At 36.5% G+C, this 12,298-nt stretch overlaps 4 protein-coding genes across 4 annotated transcripts; 1 reads left to right on the top strand and 3 right to left on the bottom strand.

The window, feature by feature from the left end:
- LOC104742896 (peptidyl-prolyl cis-trans isomerase CYP59) lies at positions 2,475 to 5,198 on the bottom strand. The gene is made up of 6 exons (XM_010463978.2): positions 5,104 to 5,198; positions 4,612 to 4,731; positions 4,406 to 4,510; positions 4,107 to 4,224; positions 3,966 to 4,016; positions 2,475 to 3,874 (listed from the first exon to the last, which is right to left on the bottom strand). The coding sequence occupies exons 2-6, from the start codon at positions 4,707 to 4,709 to the stop codon at positions 2,702 to 2,704; spliced, it is 1,545 nt and encodes a 514-aa protein (XP_010462280.1). The 5' UTR covers positions 4,710 to 4,731; positions 5,104 to 5,198; the 3' UTR covers positions 2,475 to 2,701.
- LOC104758724 (uncharacterized protein C630.12) lies at positions 5,735 to 9,014 on the top strand. The gene is made up of 13 exons (XM_010463977.2): positions 5,735 to 6,052; positions 6,415 to 6,459; positions 6,558 to 6,736; positions 6,824 to 6,959; positions 7,043 to 7,139; positions 7,251 to 7,310; positions 7,394 to 7,494; positions 7,577 to 7,611; positions 7,728 to 7,785; positions 7,900 to 7,974; positions 8,046 to 8,203; positions 8,292 to 8,549; positions 8,633 to 9,014. The coding sequence occupies exons 1-13, from the start codon at positions 5,915 to 5,917 to the stop codon at positions 8,880 to 8,882; spliced, it is 1,590 nt and encodes a 529-aa protein (XP_010462279.1). The 5' UTR covers positions 5,735 to 5,914; the 3' UTR covers positions 8,883 to 9,014.
- On the bottom strand, positions 9,196 to 9,755 carry LOC104742894. Its single transcript, XM_010463976.1, has one exon. It carries the CDS (start codon positions 9,675 to 9,677, stop codon positions 9,531 to 9,533), a length of 147 nt encoding a protein of 48 aa, XP_010462278.1. The 5' UTR covers positions 9,678 to 9,755; the 3' UTR covers positions 9,196 to 9,530.
- On the bottom strand, positions 10,704 to 12,292 carry LOC104742893 (serine/threonine-protein kinase WAG1). The gene has a single exon (XM_010463975.2). The coding sequence runs from the start codon at positions 12,287 to 12,289 to the stop codon at positions 10,817 to 10,819; it is 1,473 nt and encodes a 490-aa protein (XP_010462277.1). The 5' UTR covers positions 12,290 to 12,292; the 3' UTR covers positions 10,704 to 10,816.

The following is a 12,298-nucleotide window of genomic DNA, read 5'->3' as shown; positions in this document are numbered from 1 at the left end:
TTAAAATGAAGGTATTGTTAGAGATGCCCTAAAAGAACGACGCAAATGGTTTCCTATACTAAACTAAAGTCAATCTTTTTTTTTTGAACAACCAACTAAAACTAAAGTCAATCTTGAATACGAAAATAAAGCAAATTTGTTGGTGTATTTTCACGTAAGAAGAATAAGTTAATCTACGTAAGCAAATTTTTAGTATATATCCGAGAAGATCGTGAACCCATTCATGATATTGCTTGGTAATTCAAAGTTTGTAATTCATTTTTATCATGATATTTAATAATATAAATAATTGATCAATCAATTACTGTACTATGGTGGTTTGTAAGTTGCAACTAAATATATGAGATAACTTCTTCGTTGAACATCTCGTGATCATATTTGTTTCGCTGTCTTTGAATTCTTTTGATTTTTCTCGTGATCCACGAAGCACACAAATTTTGTGCTAACTTACATTTTATGAAGATATGCTTTGATAAAATAAAATAAAAATAAAGAAAAACTATATGCTTTGATAAATCATAGTACTTCACATTTGAAATCTCCTCATAGAGTTCTCTGTTATCTCAGTTTCGTGTAAGTATGTGCTAATGATTGGAGTTGATTATGTGAGAAATTAACTTCTCAATGATTATATATTTCGGGCAGCTAAATCTAAACTTGAACTGTCAAGCAAAGTGCCAGCAAGAACCGAGTATGGATGACAAAGACATTTAATTTATTTAATTAACATATATTTATATAATTTATTTGGTACATATATTTATATATTATATTGAGTATATTGAAAATTCGTATTTCTGTTATTTATATAATGATACAGAGAATCTTAACTCGTTAGTGCTCATGTTCAGATGTTCCATGTTCAGCCAATACTGTATATTGGTTTCACAAATATAAAAACTTAACAAAATACGACCATTAATTTTAACAATGTAATATATTACGAAGTGTTAAATATTAATCCTCCATGTTATTAATCCGAAGAAAGGAATGTAACAATGTTTCACAAATTTAACAGCACAAATATTATAAATAAATACGAAGTGTTATGTCGAAAATTAACTACCAGGTTGCTTCCAAATTCCACCGACAACTTCTCCACTTTTGTCGGTGGCAAACCTTTTTTTAATCCTCTTAATTTGTTTAATGGTTAAACTAATTACGGCAGATGTGCTGTCGTTCTGCTCCAGCCAAGACATACGGCGTGCCGTTTTTTTCCCTTTCATTATTCAAAAAGAATAGGTAACCTAACTTGCGTTAATTTGGTAGCTCGATTTGGAATAATGATCACAAATCTATATTATTATTTTTGATATGGATTTAAAGTTTTGGTTATTTAATTTGTTTTATTTATAATATTAACTCCTAACTTTTTTCCTAAAATAACAATTCATGTAAACTCATTTAATGGAACTATTTAAACCGACCTAATTTGATACATTTATTGTCATAAATAGCTTGACAACATCTATACATTTCGATTTTTTCAAAAACAACTTTACGCATTAATTTTTTAATCCCATAAAAATCTTCAAACATATTTTAATAGATCTTTAGAGACTGTATGATCTCTTAAATTTAAATGACACAGCGGAGTTTGAGTAACAAATGATTACAATCACAATAATTATTATAACGTTAATAAAGTTCATAAAAACGAGAACCCAACTTTAGAAACTCAATAATCGGGTATATTTAACTTTAGCACCAAGAAAAACATTTAATATAATATATATAACATGTTAAGAAACTGAATATTATTATGCGATAATGTTATCAACTCAAATAGGAAAACACTAAAATCTTTCTTTTATTGTTACAGATCGTAAACTCCTTGCTCATCAAGAATTTTCCATGTATAAATATCAACTTCACAAACAAAACACAACACACAACCAAAACCACTAATATGACGGTTTTGAAACACGGGTTAAACCACTAATATGACGGTTTGTTGTTATATAGCAGGACATATTATTAACATGACGGTTTGAATTAACATTAGTATAAATATAAATATTATTAATTCGGTTTTGAAACACGGGTTAAATCTTCCTTTAATTATTTGGTCAATACCACTAATATAAGAATATTAGACATATTAAATCAGAGTAATTTAACTAAAATTTTGTAAAACAATTAAATCATTGGTAAAATTGTGACTTAATCCAACAATAACTTGTAAATTACATATTTATGTATTTATTTTCCCTATTATTGTTTTAATAATTGACAATTCAAACAAAATTATTATTTAATTAAATAAAACAAACTAAATATAAAAAACAAAAAAAATAAAATGTTATTATTTTTTAAAAAATTGTCCGGCGAGTTAAAATCTAGATTGTTACATTATAAAAACGGCTGATGTGTGTAACCTTGTGTGTGTTATTCAAGCTAGTTTGAAACTCATAACATAACGGAGAAAAAAACAAAGACCATCGAAATCAATTAAAAAACGATAGGAATATGGATGGTTGTCAAAAAAAGCATTATATAAAGAAAGAGACCAAAGCAAGTCTAGTTTAGTAGTCATGTTTTAAAACCATTCATCTCCAATGGCTCACAACTTTATAGGTGAAACAATTTAGACCTTGACTACTAGTCACAAACTCAAGAGATACATCTCTCCAGAATTTAAAAAACTTCAGTCACTTCATACAAAACCCACCTTAAACCCTAAACGCCAAGACCATGTTTTTCACCTATCCCTTCTTTCATGTCTCGCTTCTCTTCCATGTCCATTGTCTCTCTCACTTCTCCTCTCTTTATAATCTCTATGGCTCCGATGATCATCGTCTCTATATCTTCGACTCTCCTCACGCCTATCCCCATCTCTCATCTCTTCACGGCGTCTTCTTCTTCTTCTGTCTTCATCTTCCCTGCTGTCTCTTTCTTCTCTCTCTCTGCGTTTCCTCTCCTTTTCTCTTACCTCTTCCCGGCCACGCTGTTTTCTACCATCATCAACTTCATCATCTCTGTGACGTCTTTTGCCTTCCCCATTACCATGAGGACTACTCCGACCAATCTTGTCCCTCCTCTCCCTCTCATCCCTCTCATGACTATTATGCTCTCTCTTGGGCATTTCAGGTGCATCACCCTCAAAAACCATATCATAGCCTTCACCTCCTCCGTGCTGTCTGTTTTGATCTTTTACAATGTACTTTGAAGACTGATTACCACCCACACAGTCCTTAGCAACATGATCCGTCGAGCCGCATTTGAAACATCCATTCCCCTTTTTGGAGTCTTTCTGCCGGAACTGTGACCAAAGTTTGGACACACTCTGACTGAAATCCACATGTATTCGTCTATCATCGATCAGAGCATTGTCCATCTTATAATAAGCTTGTTCGCATGCCTCCTTGATTTCAAACTCTATAAAAGCATAGCACAAACTGTCACCTGTCTTGAAATCACGGATTATATCAGCCGATACAACGGTTCCAAAGCGTGAAAAAATGGTATGGAGGTCCTCATCCTCAGTGACAGGATTCAGTTTGCAGACGAACAGCACATTGTCAGGTGGTTTTACCTCAGCCTCAGGAATATCTCCTATACTTTCAAGTACAACAGCACTAGAGTGGGCTGCCTTTTCGCGAATAACCTCCTCCAGTTCCTGAGCACCAAGTTCTTCATCCATTGGAACCCAATCATCTTCAAGTCGCACGTCATCTTTGACCTCTTCCTTGGGTTTTCCTTCGGGGGAAGCATCTGGTATCATTTCAGCCAGCTGTGGCGGATCATCAAATGGATCATCAAGTATATATGTGTGTTTGATTCTAATGTTTTTGAAGGGTCTGTTCTTTGCATCAACATAAGCTTCGTTTATCCTAGTCAAAGTTTCCAACCCCTCAGCAATCTCCCCAAACACCTGAAAAATGGCATATGGAATGGCATATTAAAAGATAATCGATATATACAAAAGAAAGAATTCGCAGATCATTTACAAATTTTGTACTTACAGTGTGTTTCCCATCAAGATAGTCTAAATCATCGCGAAGAGTGAAGTAGAACTGAAAAAAGAGTAGAAAAGTTCACATGAGGGACCCAGAGTTTTGATAATGAAAATATAAGACCATAAGCTTAGTAATTCATTAGCTTACCTGAGAAGCATTAAGATTTTCTCCACCACTGGCCATTGCAACAGTGCCGGTCTTTAAATGTTTTAAATCAAGATGAATCTCATCGCCGAAAAAACGAGCCTGCTCACCATACAGAAATCTGAAAAATCCAACATAGCAAACACAATATGGTTACGAAAAAGTGCAAACATTGACTGGAGAAAACACGAAAAAGGAGGTGGGAAAGGCAACACAGAAGGCAAAAAAAACTGATTTAAATGATACAAAAGGCAATAATACAAAGTCCACAAATCAAAAGGTACAAAATAAAAGCAACTTACTTGTAGATAGAATCTCCACCAGCTCCCGTACCAGTTGGATCACCCGTCTGTGCTGTGAAATCCTTTTGTACAGTGTGAAATAGGCACCCATTGTAATATTTGATCCTAACACCAAATAAATAATAAAGTTAAAAAACCCCGTGGAGACATAGTGAGTACCATAGAAACGTTTCTTAGGTAGTAGATAGGCAAAAAGAGACACTTACTTGCAAAGCTTGAGGAAGTTCTTGCAGGTCAAAGGGCATTTATTCGAGTAAAGGTCAATCACTATATCCCCAAGGCTCGTCACAATAAGAACTGACATGTTTTACTTCTTCTTGCAGAACCTGAAAACCAAAAAAATCACCGGAGGCAGGCAATTTAGATTACGAAGCCATTCAAACTAAGAAGAACCACCAAACAGTAGCATTCGAAAAGATGAAATCCCTAAATTTATCTCAAAACAAACCAATGAATCGCTACTAAAACCATAAATTCATCTCCTTAAATGTGACTACCACTGTTTTCCTTTGCAAAAATCGATATCGTCTCGCTCATCTAAACAACAAAAGGAACACACACACAAAAAAAAACCCTAAACCTATGCGAAAAAAAAAGAATCAACAAGAATAGAGATTTGCAAGCAATGTAGTTTCGTTCATCGTAAATTGAATCGAGGAAAATAGGAAGAGACGACCGGTGAGAAAATACGAACTAACCTCAGAAACAATACGAGCAAGGAGGCGCTCTCGGAGTTAGCCGGAAACTGTCGCGATTCGCGAGCAATGATGATTCTAGATTCCGTCGCCTGTGCTCTGTGCTGCTTATTCTGAATATTTCGACTCTTTTAATGGGCCTAACTTAGGGACCGTCAATGTTCGAATGAGGATAGGCCCAATAATACGCATGACCAAAATCACATGCTAACCGTACTTTTTAACCATAACTGGACCATACACTGATACACATAAACCATAACTATACAGTAGTATAATTTAAATTAAAAATATTATTACTAAATATTGTTTCTATTGGTGAAATATTAATATAATTATTTTTTAGTTAATTCCCCTTTAAAAATTTAATGTAGGATTTTATTAATATAAAATTAAAGACATCGAATAATTTATTAAATAATATTTAATTTATTGTAAAATAAATTAAATCGTATAATTTTTATCGAAATAGCAATAATTAATTATGCTATCCATTAGAAATAATATAGTACAATTTATATCATTATTGCCTAATTTCTCAAAGTCATTGTCATTTTAGCAAATTACCATTGTTTTGTTTACTAATTTTCACCTAGGCTAAATATATATTTACAATTTCCAAATATATAAGGATAGGCCCTAAAACTATGCTTGCTGTTTTTTTTCCTTCGTGCTAAAACTACGCGACGTTTTGTGGATTTCTCCACATTCCGCAGTCTCGGCGTTCTCAGCGTCGCGTCGCGTCTTGACCGCTCTTTTTGGTCAACAACAATCACCAGATATCTCAGCAAAAGCCGAGAAGGGGGAGATTCAGATGCTCGGAAAAATGAAACACCACCATAAGGTCACGGTGGCGTTATGTCTCATTTGGGCAGCCACGATCCTCTATGGCGAAATGTTCGCCTTCTGGGTTCCTTCTCTCTTCACTTGTTCTTGGCCTCACCATAATAAGGTCTCTCTCTTTCTCTAGTCTCCAATCAAATTTTTCAATAACTGAATGCTCAATTTTGGGGATTCAGTGAATCTAATTCGAGTTCGATTGTGTATTTGCTTATTTCTCTCTGAAAGTTGCGAGATTTACTGCAAAATGTCTATAAAAAACGAAGCTTTGAAAATTGAAATCCGACATTTCCGGTATTACTATTATTGGGAATGTAATCGTTCACTGATCTATAAATAGCTTTGATGCAACATTATTAAAAGGTCAATGTGTAAAGAATCTCTATAGATCTGCAGAAGCTTGGTTTCATCACTATTTGAGTCACTGTTGAGTTGTGATTGTTCATATCTGTTAGCTTCTTTTTTTTTTTACAGAGTGATGGGAATTTTACTAAAGTGGCCATTGTTACTGATCCCCAGGTGACTAGCTTTTCAAGTGCTTTTCGATTTTGGTTGTGTGTTGTTTTTGGAGTTTGATCATCTGATTATGTGTTGTTGTTGTTGGTGTCTTTATGCAGCTCATGGATAAGACATCGTTTCGTTTGTCGTCAAAGACGCTTGCTTTGGAGCTTGCTCAGTTTTATACTGATATAAACATGCGGAGATCGTTCTTTCAGTCTGTCTTGCCCTTCAAACCCGACGTTGTTTTGTTTTTAGGTGATTATTTCGATGGCGGGCCATTTCTGCCCGAGGACGAGTAAGTTCTCCTTGTTCTTGTCTTTTCACTTGTTCTTTTTTCTGCTCAAATGGTTTGTGAAAATACTTAAACTTCTTATTCTATTAGATGGCAGGAATCTTTAAGCCGGTTTAAACATGTATTTGGTGTGAATTCACAAGGCAAAGTTGGGGACATCCCTACATTTTACATCCCTGGGAACCATGATGTTGGCTATTCTCGGGTTGCGTCCCATAAGCAAGACGTACTAACACTTATCACCTTTTTCTCAAATATATCACATTTGTCCGCGACCTATATATTTGATATAACTTCACATTTCAACAGGTGATTGATCGATACCAAAAAGTTTTTGGGATCAGAAACCGCAGATTTATGATCGGAAGTGTTGAAGTCATCAGTATTGATGCACAAGCTATTGATGGTAATTACAATCTTTGCGCATTGATCATTAAGTTATTGTTTTACATGCTTAGAATTTATCCTCAAAGATAAACCAAGAATCTGTAACTAAAAAGCTGATGTATATTTGCAGGGAATCCTCAAAAGGATCTGGCATCAGAAGTTTGGAAGTTTGTACAAAATGTCTCCACGGGTGTGTGCTATTATTTAGCTGCATTATCTTCTATACTTACTATCTTTCTGAAGCTTGCACATAAAATTTTCTTATCTTGTTAGATGCACAGTCACATCCTAGAGTTTTATTGACCCACATCCCATTATATCGGCCTGATCAAACCCCATGCGGCCCTCACCGTGGTGTTTCTGTCATTGATCAGGTGATTTATCAGGTCGGATTGTAGTGTAATTCAGATACGAACACTTTGTTTTTGGTCTAAATTTCTACTCTTTCATGTACAGCGGTTTTGGCGCCATTTTCAAGATCAAGAAGTAATGTAAACTTCTATCTTTCCATTTTCTTATACAGACTTTGATTTAGATTATAATAAACCAGAATCAGGGCACAATTAATCCAATGTATTAATTTTTTTTTTATTAACTTCCTTTGCAGATACCAGAATTATGTTACTTCAGAATCATCAAAGAAGTTATTGGAGTTGATCAAACCCGTAAGATAAATTCTTCTATTTTATGTTCATGGGAGAGTTCTGTCTGTGTTTCTTGTCAATGTCATTAACTCTAAACCAAACAGTATAGCAACGTCTTTGCCTTTTCTTCTGCAGATACTCGTTCTGTCTGGCCATGATCATGACCAGTGCACTGTAACCCACAAGTCGGAAGCAGGATCTGTAATTGAGGTAACATTAATAAGTAATGGCCACAAAATAACACTATGGACAATCTTTGATAAGTGAATATCATATCACAGCATACTTTAGGTACTATAAGCTGGCAACAAGGAAATATACATCCGTCATTCATGCTATTATCTGTTCCCAACGCCATCCATCAAAACTCATCTGATCTAGAGAAAATGTTACACACCCAATTATGCTTCCTTCCGTGCCAATTATACATTTACATGTGGTATGTTCCTGACCAGAGAGTTCTTGGCTTTATGATTATTGTCTTGATGCATGCTTATGAATTTTTGAGTCTAATTTTGAGCTACCAGGTACCTTTCTCTGTTCGCTATGTCCCTTCTTGCTCTCCTTCTCTGGCCAAATCATGGGATAAGTTTCTTAAACAACGCTGCAGACTGTATATCAAATGTAATGAAGTCAAGCTTTTTAAGCAGCGTCACGAAGGAGAAGAATGAAGATGAGAACTGCGAGTATGAAATGGTATGGGACGCAGAAGGATCTATGCATCTCGTGAAGAAAGTTCTTCAAACTCCCGTGAAACGTCAAAGCGATAAACCTCTTGTAGAAAAGTAAGAAATCCATCAACCATCTTTTGGATTCTTCTCACTACAGACACAAGTTTTGATTTCCTCGTCTTCTTATTTCTTTCTAGGGGTAACGCGGTGTTGAGATCAGCAGCTAGAAAGAACACTAACGAACAGATTGAGCTTGTGATGGACTCAGATGTAAATACAGGTGCTGGTGGGTCTGATCCTCTGATGAGATCAGCATCAAAATCAAGAACAAAACTTGTGATCCAGAGAGTAATACGTACAATCATGATGATCATCGTCATTGCGGCGTTCAACGTTCCCATTTACATGATGTTGCTGTTCAAGGATTGGATTGAGCAGGAGGGATAAACTAAAGATAAATCTGATTGACGTGAAATTTTGGATTAAGCAAACTATCATCTGTTGTTGTATTATTAGAATATGAGAATCAAAAGAGACATGTTTAGTCTATATGGTTCAACACAACCATAGACTTATTTATTTGGTCTTATTAGAATATGATGCAATAAAAGAGAAACAAAACTGAAATATTACAGAGGAAATTGTCACTTATGAAACAAAACAGTCTTCTCCGGTCCAAAGTGAAACCAATCAAAACCCTTCAAAGAACTTCCATTTCTTAATTAAGGAACTAGCATCTCCAGTGTCTCTGTCTCAGACACAGTAAAAACTCCGGCTTGATTAGCGGATAAATTTCTTGCTCTCTCTGCCTTTTCTGATGCAAATTATCCCATGAAGCAAACCAAAAAAAACCCTAAAAGATTGATCCTTTAGGTTAAAAAACGACAGGCTTGAGGGTTTTGTTGCACCAGAATATATATCAGAAGAGAGAATCAAGTTTCTTGTGAAAGGATTTTGCCAAACAGCCAAAGGAGAGCTTCCATGGAGCTTCAAGAACTAGATATTAGGGACAGGGTGATATATATTAATATATAGATATATGTGTATATATATAGCATTTCGGATGTTATATGTAATTAAGGAAGAGTCATCTCTTTACTCATCGCCTTGGATGTACCAGCAACAAAGCATGGTAGCACAACGACGGAGAATGTAGAGACGAGCTCGTTGCTCCTTCACCAAGGAAGCACATTTGCTTGTAAAGGCGTGACCTTTGTTTAACTTACTCTTGAACTCAGCCATTGCCACAATCAAGGTTTGTTTTGCTTTTTATATTATATGAAAAGAAAGAGAACAAATAAAAAAGATTGAAACTTTTGGGTGTACGTAGAATTTGATGAAGAAAAGAAAAAACCCTTTTGTGGGTAAAAGAAGAGAGAGTTGTTGAGAAATAGAAAAGGGGAATGAAGAATATATATAGAGTGAAGAGGAAGAAGAGAAATCTTGGGGGAAAAGGTGAATTAGATACGAAGGAAAGAAGAAACAGATGAACATGGTCTGAGTTTTGGTTCATTAATTGACATTGGGATTTGCATGGATCTCTTTTTTGATTCTCCAAGGAAGTATAGTTTCATCTTTCATGGAATCATCAAAACATCAATAATTTATTACTATATCTTATATTATTATAAACTTTTTGTATGCTCATATAGCTTTAATCTATTGTTCATTGATACAAGTTAATTTTTATTTTACCTCCCCAACAACAAATAATATATAGCCGGCCAAAACTTTTTAAAAGATCCCTCACTTGTACTGTATACTGTGTACCTTTTGAATTAAGCAAATATACTGAAGTGATGATAATTTGGTATTCCGGCCTAATAATATAAATCCAAAAAAAAGAAAATCACATGAACAACTTGCATAGAAATCAAATAAGTAAGAGTGAAATATAAGAAAGAGTATAATAGGAAGAAAGGTAGAGCATGAAAAGAGGATACACAGTTGTGGTAAAGAAGACAAAAGCATTGAATGTGTATTTTTGCTTTGCTTCTGATTTTCTTAATCTCAATTCTCAATTTCCCAAAACTCTAATAATTACACCCAAAACAAAAGAAAAGAAGGTTGTTTATACAAATGGACCCAATGCTAAGGCCCATATAGATCTCTCTGTTCCCACTTCTGAGCTAGTCAAATATGAAAAGACAACAAAAGAAAAGTATGCATGCCTGAACTCAGTTGGTAGTTTATAATTTAGAACTCCTTTTGGTAAGATAGCGGTTAGGAAAACTGGAAAAGAAAGGTAAATTTACTTATATAGTTTCTTGTATGAATTTCAGAACCAACAAAAGAATATGTCAAAATCAAAAATGATCAGACTGCTAATTTTGCTACCTCTAGAGAGAATCGTATGAGATATTTTCAACGTTAAAAACGCCTTAAACGCGTTTGCCACTAGCGTTACAGCTTTTACCCACATAATGATAGTAATTATTATTGCTCTGAATTTTAATGCTGCTCTTGTTCAAGCTTTTACTGCGCAGTAAATGCGACAGCCCCCACCACAACCACTTCTTCTTCCGTGGCGTGACGACAGCAGTCACGTGGCCAGCATGTGCCTTCGTCTTCTTCACCAGACCTCGGATCTCCGGCGGTTTATAGTTTCTGATCAACGGCCACTTGATCCCTTCGAAAAACTCATGCCGTTTGATATCTTGCGCACCCCTGGCGCATCCTAGCCTCTTCCTCGGATCTTTCTCCAATAGCTTCTCTATCAAATCCTTCGCTTCAACCATACCTTCTTCTTCTTCCTCTTCTAACGTGAACGCCACGTCGTTGTTAGATACTATGTTGCGCAGTGTTTGCTCTTTGGTACCACCTTTAAACGGCGTCGTCCCGTGTAACATCTCGTATAAGAATATCCCAAACGCCCACCAGTCTACTCCGCTTCCGTGTCCGTTTCCGGCGACTAGTTCCGGCGCTAGATACTCGTGAGTTCCTACACATGACTTCGAAAACGCCGTCACTGGCTCCGCCGCGAACTCCGCTACTATCTCTTCTCTCTCGTACTCTACCTCCGTGGAGAAGAAACAACCTCCTCGACGGCGACTCCTCCGTGGTGAAGACGGAGGAGACGAAGGTCTCCGGAAACGTCGAGATCGGAAAGTTGGAACTACGTCCGCTTTGAAACAGAGATCAAAATCTGAGAGCATGATATGTCCATCTTCACGAATCAAGATATTCTCCGGTTTGAGATCTCGGTAAACGATTCCGAGAGCGTGGAGATACTCCAAGGCGACGAGTACTTCGGCGGCGAAGAATCTAACCGGAGAAATCGGTAACCGGTTATTAGGTTGCTTACGGAGCAAGGAATGTAAATCACCGTTAGGGCAGTAGTCTATGAGGAGGCAAGTATAGTGAGAAGCGTCGATACGTGCGTAGAGTGTAGGTAAGAAGGGGTGGTCTAGCATGGAGAGGATCTCAGCTTCTGTTTCCACGTGTGAAATCTTCTTCGCCGTGAGAACATCACGGTCGATTACTTTAAGCGCGAACCCGGTGGGGTTAGGGCAGTCACGGAGGTGACAGAGGAAAACACGGCCGAGGTTACCAGTTCCGAGGTGGCGGACGAGTTTTAAGTGACGGAGATGGAGTCTTCTGTCGGAGGAGAGAGTTGTTGCGGCTCTGATTGCTGTCCAGTGAGGATCATAGCGACGGTGGTGGAGTGTTGTTGCGGCGGAAGAAGTGGTGGTTGAAGGAGTTGTCGCGGTTGAGAGTCTGTCGTTGAAGCTTAAGGTTAGGCTTGAGCGTGCGAGACTTGATCTAGCGCTTGATGAGGTGAATGTACGGTCTGTGGTGGTGGAGGTGAAGCTGAGATCGAGATCTGTGTCGAGGTAATAAACGTCGTCTTCCATTTTTTTTTT

This window comes from Camelina sativa, chromosome 14 (assembly GCF_000633955.1).
Source record: "Camelina sativa cultivar DH55 chromosome 14, Cs, whole genome shotgun sequence".
Taxonomy (NCBI): domain Eukaryota; kingdom Viridiplantae; phylum Streptophyta; class Magnoliopsida; order Brassicales; family Brassicaceae; genus Camelina; species Camelina sativa.
Note: the sequence above shows the minus strand (reverse complement) of the source record. Positions and strands in the feature narration are given on the sequence as shown.